This window comes from Haemaphysalis longicornis, unplaced genomic scaffold, assembly GCF_048455015.1.
Source record: "Haemaphysalis longicornis isolate Haplotype H1 unplaced genomic scaffold, Haemaphysalis longicornis Haplotype H1 scaffold_7, whole genome shotgun sequence".
Lineage (NCBI taxonomy): Eukaryota > Metazoa > Arthropoda > Arachnida > Ixodida > Ixodidae > Haemaphysalis > Haemaphysalis longicornis.
Window position 1 is genome coordinate 35,192,125 of NW_027526422.1, and position 10,793 is coordinate 35,202,917.

The 10,793-nt window shown below is 49.8% G+C and overlaps 1 protein-coding gene across 1 annotated transcript in view; it reads left to right on the forward strand.

Annotated features, from left to right (window-relative positions):
• LOC144145184 (uncharacterized) overlaps window positions 1-9,828 on the forward strand; it is an 88,463-nt gene extending 78,635 nt beyond the window's left edge. The window contains exon 3 of the mRNA XM_077676705.1: window positions 6,645-9,828. Within this exon, the coding sequence (XP_077532831.1) occupies window positions 6,671-8,686 (2,016 nt within the window). The 5' untranslated portion in view covers window positions 6,645-6,670 and the 3' untranslated portion in view covers window positions 8,687-9,828. The remainder of the gene's footprint in view (window positions 1-6,644) is intronic.
• Window positions 9,829-10,793: the final 965 nt, after the last annotated feature.

Genomic DNA, 10,793 nt, shown 5'->3' on the forward strand with positions numbered 1-10,793 from the left:
CAAAAAATATCAAGAAAACAGTTGACGTGCGTCCTCGGCTCAAGGGGGGAGCACAAGACAGCTCGCGCTACAGATACCCAGTTCGCCAAACCGGTTGCCACTGGTTCTAGCGCGTGCTGACGCATTCCACTTACGGAGAAATATGAAAGCCTGCGCACAAAACGATCCGGGCCCGCCAGTCATGCATGAGGAAGACAACGATATAGGTGGCATACCCTGAGAAGTTTAGCGGGTTATTTATTTGATTGGCAACACTAAATCCCGCCATGACCATGGCCACTGTGACGCTTATTTATCACTGCATCAAAATAAAAAAAGACGAACAAACGTCATTGGGCACTATAAAATCTTCCAGTAATCAGCCGAATAGCACTGGCAATAAGGACTGCAACGAGCACGACGATTAGGCATAGATGCTCTTAGGAGGTGTATTGAATAAAGCTCAGCCTCAGTTGTCATTGTGCATTGCGTGATTACTATCAGGTTTCACGTTTTTTACCTTTTCGTCACGTTTTGGCAAGGGACGTCTGATTTTTTCCCGTAATTTAAGCAAATGCCCGTAGTTCAATTTTCGAGCACGCGAGCGGTTAAACTGTACGCTTCCAACGAAGATGTGCGATAAGAAAGGTGCGCTAGTGGTGCTGGACGCATGCGAGTATAGCCGTATTCGCTAGAGAACTCAGTCCGGTATAGGGTGGCGCGTTTTCCGACGCATTTCACCTGAAGCATAACGGCGCTGCGATGGCGTCTCCGACCGCCAAATATGGCATACGTATGTCAAGCTAACGTGAGCAATAGCTACACTTTTCGATACGCCTAGACTTAGGAAATCCTCATGTCTCATGTTAGATGGATGGGTAAAATAATTAGCATTGCAGGAGCATCTCAGAATGGGCGGTATATATTCCACGTATCAACGCACGACGCATTACTCACCCCCCTATACTCGCTCGCTCTCACTCACTCACTCACTCACTCACTCACTCACTCACTCACTCACTCACTCACTCACTTTTCCTCTTACTAGGCTCATTCTGGGACCCGTTTACGGAAAAAACCACAGTAGCACACCTTTCCGTTGCCCGCAGACGCCCTGTTCAACTTTCAAGGTGAAAGCTTTGCGCGGAGACGTATAATCCCGCGACCCCCGAAGGCCGTCATCGGGGCCCCGTCGACGGCGGGAAGCGCAAACATTCTGAGCACGGCGCCCCCCGCAACTGGGCGCTGATCGAGGACCCCGGTTTCGGGAGCGCCCAGGGCTGGGCACCTTTCCTCGCACGTCGGCGACCGGGCGCCGCCCGGGAATAATTTTATCTCCTTTTAATGTCGTACGCGCCTCACATTGATGTATGATGCCGGCGGCTCATTCGAGTCACTCCAGCAACTGATCTGTCCCCAGCCGAGAGTGAAATGCTCGTAGCGGGGAGCTATAAATCGTATGCTGCCGCACTGCCCCTGAGTGCTTCTCCGCACAAGCGTGTGCCTGAGTTGCGGGCGTCGACGGTGGGCAAAATTTCCGATTTCCTTGCGCTCGCCCGGGGTACCATTAAGTGTCAGCGAGGCCCGTCTCGCGTGCCATCCATTCTGCCATCGCGCAACGCTGCGGAATACCAATATCGTCGAGAGCGCTGTACTGCCAACAGGAAAAATGTGTTCCAAAGTTACCTATATATGTGCGGAACAGCGGCTGACGGGAGGGTCAGATCTTTCGATTGATGTCCTTTAAGAGACGCCGAGTGAATCGAAAATGTCCAGTGTTGTTCAGAGTTCTTGGTGTAGGCTGTGCTTCGGATGGTGTTACCCGTATACGATTTATAATCGAAGGAGTGTCGGTGTGCTACGTATCACCAGCACGCATCTTAAAACCGTACAGACGAGTAGCTGTTCATGGCGACGCCGTCCCGGCGGCGACATTCCGTTCATCGATGGGTTTACAGAAGCGGCACACCGTGTGTGGTAAGAGCTTTCATTAAACGTAGAAATAGGCGGCGCCCTATACTACCTCAACCGACTCAGAAGATGCCAAAGGTCCTTATTTACGAAAAAAAGGGTGTACGATTGATCTACGTGATCATTTCTACATACAACAAATCACGGGACCTAAACGAACAGACAACCGATTTCTTTTTAGTATACGCTACCTATGAAATGAAACGGTATCATTTAAAACACTTTAAACCGAAACGATTTTCACCATAGGACCTTAGAACGTTTGAAAGCGGAATTTTGAAAGCTATTGACTTTACGTATGCTGCCAAAACGAATTAATCGGGCAGCTATGACAGTGAGTCGTACGGCAACAAACTTTTAACTGTACGTGCAATAAAAACAGGTATTTCAAAAAAACTTTTTCCAAGTTAAAACAACAATTAAATGCAATCTTTCCTGTCCCTTATGCGATTTTGAAATCACAAATTAAAACTGACGGAGCTGTTTGTCATCGTGTCACGTTTCAGCACTACGTGACGCCACCATTTAAATTTAAGGAAGTTTAGTACCAAATTGAAATTATTTCCGCCAATTTATTTTTAAATTTCTTCTGGTTACTCCACTATATAAAACGCTGGCTTTGATGTGAGTTAGAGGACATGCACTCCACACAAATCGGCTGTCTCTTCCTCTAACAAAGGTTAATGGAAGGTAGAGCCAAGGCCGCCAGTGTCAGAACCGCATGCTCTAACTCTAAGCCACGGGGGCGAACGGTTAGCTCCCTTAAGTAGCTCAAAAGAATACCCGAAGGGTTTGAGGTTAACCAGTATATGAAGCCAGGTGTATACGCACAAAAAACGAATTGGCTCCAATCCACGCTGTGAAGGTGGTTGGAAAGCAAAGCTGTGAACGACCCCCACAACAATTGACCTTGCGACGTCACTTGAATTCACACTCGTGGTCCTACAAAGAGTGAAACCAGAGATTCGGCCAGCCGTTAACTGGAATTCGCGGGGGCGGCGTCCCGAACGCCGCAGCGGCGTCGGCCACGGCCGGGCTAGAGCGGCGGACGCCGCCGCTGTACCCGGCCGTGAGTCGCGAGAAAGAAAACGGAAAGGAGCGTCTTTCGAAGGGTGAGACAGCGGAACCTAGCTATCCTGATGTGCTAGCTTGGGGCTACACCACCGCGCGACACAAGCGCACACACCGAAACAATTCGGCATGTGAGCTTAGTGATTCCCATTTATACCGGTTTAAACTAGTTAGGTTAGTAAGTTTGAGAATGGCGAAAAAGCCGAGGGGACTTTTATAATCGCTATTGATCAGAGCCAGTTGCTCCTTTCGCCTTTTGTTATATTTGTTAAAACACAACCGAATTGGTATTCAGCAATTTAGAAAACGCAGTCCCATTCGTGACAAGCAGTGCGCAACAGGTGCTGTTTCTCTAGTGTCCAGATGTCTGTAAGTGGTCTCTACATTTTATTTTCCCGCTCTGCAAATCAATCCTTAACGTAATACTTAACGTAAGCCGTACAACCACTCAATTCCGTTGGGTCCGGGTTACCCAGGAGATGCTGTCGAACGAGTTAATCAAGCCGTGCTAAGTAAGCCCGCAATGGACGCGAGGCCGCGCGGAAACAGGCCCAACACCGTCGCTAAAGCAGACGACAAAGCCGACGGAAGGGTCCCGCCGACGCACCTGCCTGGGTGAGCACGGGGAACGCTGGGCAATAGCGCCCTATCGCCGCGCCATCTACACTGCGCTCCGTGAGTGAAAAGCGCCGTACATCTCCCCAGACGCTTTGGGAGTTTCTTGTCCCGCACGCCCCGAAAGAACCGTTGGCTGGTAGAGGTAGAAAGCTTTGCTTTAAAAGTTGCACTCTTGGGGCCGCCCAATTCCATAGAGGGATTTCACGCGTGCAAGCCGGGTTCTCAAGCCTTGTATTCCCGCTCAAGGGCCGAGTGCCAGGTCGGGGAGTCGCTTGTACCTATTTTACCGGTAGGTGCCCGGCGCCTCCAAGGCGCACTATGCACATGGTGACTTCCACAGCCACGGTGGACGCTCAACCCGTAGCCGCCTGTGGCAGGACATGCCGCCAGACGCTTTTACCCCCGGCAATGCGGTGTTGTAGAACGGCGGGGGCCCCGCCAGATATACAAGGGTCGGGGGCCCTTAGAAAGGGTAAAGGTAGCTTTCCAGGTGTGAATTCCCATTTCAAGGGTCCGCACTCGACCAGGGACGCCTGAACCCATTAATAAAACCACTGGGTGCTCGGCGGTACGCGGATTCGAACCCGGTACCTCCCGTATACGAGGTGAGCCAGCGAGGTAACCAGGGGCTCCAGGGGAATCTACCCCGTCTTCCGCAGTGGTGGTGCGTGTCCAAGCCCTTTATCGGCTTCCGAGACAGGGGTCACGTCTCGGACTGGTGGGTGCCCAGCTGGTGGGTGCCCAGCTTTTTGACTGGTGGGTGCCCAGCGGTTCCAGACCCCGCCCGAAGGTGTTCGAGGGACCTACCACATGGTCTCCCACAGCTGCTTGTGGTAAAGCTTCAAGCGTTTGCTCCTACGTCGAGACGAGCTACGCTAAGGGGACGCTTGTACATCTGTCTCGACAGGGGATGCAGGCCTTAGACACGCGCTACCACTGCGGAAGGCGTGGTGGGTGACTCGGGGAGCCGCTGGGCACCCACCAGAATAAAAATGGGTAGAGGTCTGTACCCCTCCCCCCTCCGGTGTACTGGCAACCGTTAAACCACGTCGGCTTGTACCGTGGGGTATGTAGTACAAAACGAATGTGGGAGGCATTCGGTACCGCTGGGAACCAGCCAGTAAAAATTGCTGCAAGAACCCTCTGTACAGGGGATCTCGTGCTTGTGAAGTTACCCGACATGGTGGTGTGGGGCGCAATTTTTCGTTGGAAAAATCGCGTTCCTATCGCTGCTCCTAGCTGTCCATAAAATCTGAGCGCGCTGCTTAAGTTACCGACAGCAACTTTTTATATCACGGGTCAAATCGCCGACCTACACAAAGAGAAAGCATCTATTATGTATAGGATAACAACGTGATAACGAAAGACGCGATAGGATAACGGTTTGTTCAGTGGCGAAGATCACACGACATCAGTCGCGAATTTCGTATCCAGCCAATGCGGTTGGAAATAAAGAAAGGACAGGAGGCAACAATGCACCCGTCACAAAATTTTCCCGAGGGACTAAAGCTTGCTTCCCGGCTTTGAAAAGGGAAACCTGGCGTACTATTCTGGCGGGCACCTTCTATATATGATCTCTTCGACGTGGCCTGCGCTTTCTTAGTTCAGAGCGGGTGCCGCCATACGGAACCGGTCCTGCAATTTTCTCGCCTCCTTCTGCACCTCCTTTCTTAGGAGTGCAGGGAAAGTCGTGAACTCGTCCCCTGCACTGTCTGCACCGTCGGGAAATAGCAGGGAATAGTGCAGGGGCCGCACACTGAACTCCAAAGTAGAGGAGGCGAGTGCTGCACTGTCAGTGAGTTCAGCAAAATCGAAGAGGCCTATATACACGTCCACCCTTCGACACAGCATCCACGCTATTTTACGGCCATTAATCTGTCTGAATTATTATTAATCCATCTTACTAACCATACTATTGACAACTAAGCTTTGGTAATCCTTATTCATCTATTATACACGGCTGGCACGCTTTGGCTGGAAGCTTCCCTGTTTTTTTTTCGTTTTGTTGTAAAATTTGTATGAATGCCGGGGTCATTCATGAGACATATATCATGAGACATATAAAGCTTAAGGCTTTCGCCTCTGATGGATACGACTCCCTCGCTAGAGGGAACACTAGTCAGTAACTCCAAGAAAAACTAATGCATTACAATGCTACTTTAACGAGGTAAATGTGAAAAAGGAGAAGCAGTCCTCGATAAGAGTTTTTGACTGTACTAAGGTAAATAATTCGCTGCGTTTGTGCGTTTCAAACAGCTAACAGTTGGCATCATTATAGTGAAGTCAAGTGTGGGTGTAACCATAACCGGGAATTGGCGCAAGCAAAAGTTTCTATACTCGGTGACAACTTAAGAACGGCACCGGAAGTTGCCGCTGTGCCTTATCACTTGTAGCCGGAAGTTTCTCCGCGTGGCGCAAGTAGGGCGTTACTGGGAATATTTTGAACATGGCGGGAGCCGTTCCCGCGATTTTTTGGACTTAATATGCTCATAAACGACTCCAGTGACGACAAACAAATTGCGTGAGACAAGGCAGACGATATCACGCATTCATAGCAAACCCCTTTCAAAACGCGCGCGCACTGACGTCACGGGTCCGGCGATTTGGCGGAATGATACACTACATGAGGTGGTGCCGATCTTGAGTTGTAACCGAGTATAGCAAAAGTGATGCGAAGTACATGAGTACCTTTGAGCTCAAGGCGTTGTCAAAACAAGGCCACACACGAGTCCAAGAAACTAACACCCTTCGAGAGAGCTGATATAACTGTCGCTGATAACTGTCGATTCGCGAACTGTATACTCTGCGCTCGCACCCTTCTCTAACAGAATTTACTTTCACAGACTTCCAAAACGTGTGGCCTATTGAGGGATGTTAAAGCTAGAGGTTCTGCTATTAATGTTTGTTTTGGCAACCATGGCTTGATATTCCATTAAGTAAAGTAACACGAGCCGCTAGAACGCAAGTAGGAAGTGCTTACATGACACGTTCCCTTTTTCATGCAGGTCACCCCATGCGCCGTCTCGGTTAAATGATCAGGCCGGAAAGACCTGCCTTCCGCGCCTTGGTCCTGGGATTTGTTGTGCTCGGAACCTACTATTGCATCCACAAGGGCATCATCGCCGACCTCAAAGAGACCCGAGTATCCTACTACACGGTCGGCTCACCCCAACATAAGCTCACCTCCACCACAGCAGACAAGAACAAGAGTCATGCGACCACGACGATGGTACCACTTACCACATCTGCGGCCGTTACTACTACGGCCGCGCCAAGAACTGAGCGATACATCGTGGACACCCCCGGCTGTAAGATCCCAAACTTCAACCTCTTCGACGAGAGCCTCCGAAAGTACTACAAAAAGGTGGGCCGGTACAACTGCAAGGGTAAGCCATCGTTTATTCGCTTCATCAACGTAACAGTTCCTCTGATCGACGAAGCGGCACTTCAGAAGACATTCAAGTACAAGCCGAAGGACGTGCTATGTACGTACACGGAAATATATCGAAATGAGTCGATCAAGGTTCCGGACGACAGTTTCTTCTTTAAGCCCGCGATCACGCTGAAGTTCGGCGAGCCACTCAAAGTGGAGTACACGCACGTGGAGTGCTACGCCGCCAAGAAGATGTTCCACGAGGAGTACCTCCTTATGCCGCTGCTCAAGAAGGACGTGGAGGAACGGTGCGAAAAGGCACGCAAGGCTGCAGAGGACAAAGGTAGTGGCCTGAACATTCTCGTCCTCGGTCTCGACTCTGTGTCCAGGCTAAACTTCCACCGTCACTTTAATAAAACCGGCGCCTACGTGCGAAATGTCCTCAAGGCTTACGAGCTGATGGGCTACAACAAGGTTGGCCTCAATTCTTACCCAAATCAAACGCCAATCCTGACAGGTCTCAGCGGTGACGAGGCGAGGAAACTGACGGGAGGCAAGTTTTTTGACAGCCTCGACTTCCTATGGAAGAAGTACGCGAAGAAAGGTTACCGCACGATCTTCTACGAAGAACAGCCCAAGTATGGCCTTTACAGCTACGTTGGCGATGGACTGAAGCACGCGCCAACCGACTACTACATGCGGCACGCCATTATGGCCATAGACAAGTCTAAGCTCAAGAAGAACTCGTACTGCCTCGGCCCCAGGCCCCCGCTCGAACTATACCTGGATTACATGTTGAACTTGCTGAAGACGCTGGGCCAGCGGCCATTCTTCGCCTACATCTGGATGAGCGAGCTGGCCCACGACTATCTAAACATGGCCGGCCACTGCGACGCTCCTTTCAGGGACGCCCTCGGCAAGCTCTACGACAGCGGCATTCTCAACAACACCGTCCTGGCCTTCATGAGCGACCACGGATTGAGGTTCGGCTCGCTGCGTCAAACCTACATCGGGCGCTTCGAAGACAGTCTTCCTTACGCGTTCCTCGTCTTCCCTCCGTGGTTCCTGCGACAGCATCCGGACTTCGCCAGGTCGCTCGAGGTAAACCAGAGGCGGCTCTCGACGCACTTCGACATGCACGCTACACTCCTGCAGCTTTTGGACTCGGGGCTTCCAAAGACGGTGACGAAGCACGGACAGAGCCTCTTCTACGAGCTTCCAGAGACGAGGACGTGCGCGAACGCTTCCATTCCCGCGCAGTTCTGCGCGTGCGTGGAGACCGAGACGTTTCCCGTCAACCACCCGCTGGCGTTGAGGGTGGCGTTATTCGTGATCGCCAGTGTGAACACAGTGGTGCAGAAGGAGTTTAAGGGGAAATGCGTGCCATGGGTGCTCAAGTCGGTGCAGGGGGTCCGCTACTACCCGTACGGAAACAGCACGGGGGCCTCCGTCGCCGCGTCGGGCAAGGGAAACACGACGGACAGCAACTACTGGGTCAAGATTTCCGCCACGCCCAACGACGCCCTCTTCGAAGCCACCGTGAAGCACTCCGTCGACTGGAAGACATCCACCTTCTCCATCGTGCAGCAGGCCGACAGGCTGGACTGGTACAGTTCCCACTCCCAGTGCGCACGTGGGAACCGATGGGAGAAGTACTGTCACTGCAAGAAATAGTGCCGCGCTTTCTTCGCTGCACGACCACGTGTTCGTGCACGTATACGTGAGGCTTTTGCGATTGCTGTGATATCTTCAATACGTCCTCTGCCCAAGTTTTCCTCGCTGTTTGACGCGAATCGAGGGACCAAAAAAAGTACAAGCAAAACGTAGTGACGTGAATTTTGGGACGCGCTGTGTTTGCCTGCGCAAAGTATGGTTCCTTTTTCTCCCCGCATATAGTGCGCACAAGTTATTATTAACGTTTCCTTACGGAACACGCCTTTTGAGCAAAATGCTGTGCCACCTGGGCGTTGTACCGCAGGTATGTAATGATGTCTCCTCCACTTCCCAGCTCTTGTTTCAAACTGGTCTGATGTCCCTTGTTTGCTGTTTCGTACAACGAATGCGTCGACAAGAACGATAACGGCAATTGTGATCTGCCGGGACAGGCTTGCTGGCCAGGCCCTATGGCGTGCAACTTAAGCGGGACAGAACATTTTTACAACGTCAGTGTAAAGTAAGCACACCGAAACATGTTTATGTTTCCTTAAAGGTACCCTGCAACACTTTCGATAAACGCTTTCACTCTTTCCTTCGCGTCTGGAAGCAGTGCGAAGGCTAAAGTTATCGCCAGCGCGTAGCGGCACTGCGTGATTTGCTCGTCGCACCAGATACACGTTCCGTTTCTGCTTTGTTTTTGTGGCTTTATTTTTAAAGTTGCTATCGAATGAGTTCATTGCTGCAACTGATAGAAAAGCAAGCTGCCAACAGCCGCTACATAACTTTAATGACGTAACTCGAGCCGTCGAAAGAACGGCAAGACCGGGAAAGAAAGAAAAATCTTTTGAGCGAGTTTTTCCAGGTTATCTGATGAGCATAGAGCCGTAATGTTTGGCTCAGGTACTTTGCGACCCCCTAATATAAGTGCTGGGTGTGTTGGATGACTACGTTCTGCAAGCATTTAAGATTTAAAAAAAAGTTGAAAAAAGGGTTGCAGGGTCCCTTTAAAGACAATGTGTCGTCGCCAGCGTATTATAGTCGCCGGTGAGCATGTTTCGTCGTTATATGTATTCATATGATTACGTGCTTACATGAGTCGTTGTGCGGGAACCACCGCGAAGTTTTAATAAATCATGAAATTTTGTTTTGTTTTCTTGTCACTGCTTTCGTTGTCTTTCGTTGTGGTTAAACAGAGTCGTTGTAAGCGTACTCAGATAGCACATAATCGGCAGCCGTGGTATAAAAAATAAATGTAGAAAATGTGAAATTAACAAAACCGGGAATGTGTACTTTGTAACTCTATGAGCGGGGAACCGAAGCAGCTGCTGAGTTACTCAACTGTGGTGTTACTAAACTGTGTTAATTAACTCAGTTACTCAACTGTACAGTAACGTCGACAGTGAGGGCAGTTATGACAGCATGAATTGTAGCATTTTCGACAGCTGAAGTAATGCCCAATTTCGCACTACCATTTCGTAATTACGACGTTGCAAAACATTTTAACTACGAGATATTAATGGCCAAACAATATAGGGCAACAATTTTGTCCCCATTAGATGCTGGCGTAGAGTAGACGAAAAAAACAACTTCGCAACCGCTGCGGTTAATATGGGTACGTTGCAAAATTGTAATTCCAGGTGTTTCAAATTTAGTTATTCTTGATGCCATTGAAGAAACGAATGAATTGTAACTCTACTCAGTGATACGTGGCTTGATTCATTTTATTTTATATGTAATCTTTAAAATTGCGTCTTAAAAATTTCGTTAATTTAGGTTTAGCGAAGATTTGCCTTTCGCGCTTGAACGTATTCCGTTTGAGGTGCCAGAGCAGACGTCGGCCTATCGGCCTAAACCGCCGTGCCAAAGCTTAACAGAGTTTGAATTTTGCTGTACATGTGTCAAGCATTTTCAGCGCGAGATCAAGTCCTACATTAATGCGTGCGCAAATATCTCACATTCAAGTGTCTTGACGACGGACTCCATTCAAGGGAACGGGCTCCTATTTCATGTGAGTTATTGAAGTTGTGATGATACACGACTAACTGCGTTTAAACAACCTATTGGAGGATACAAAAAACCAATGTTACGGCGTACAAGCAATTTGAAATACACTTTTGTTCAGGAT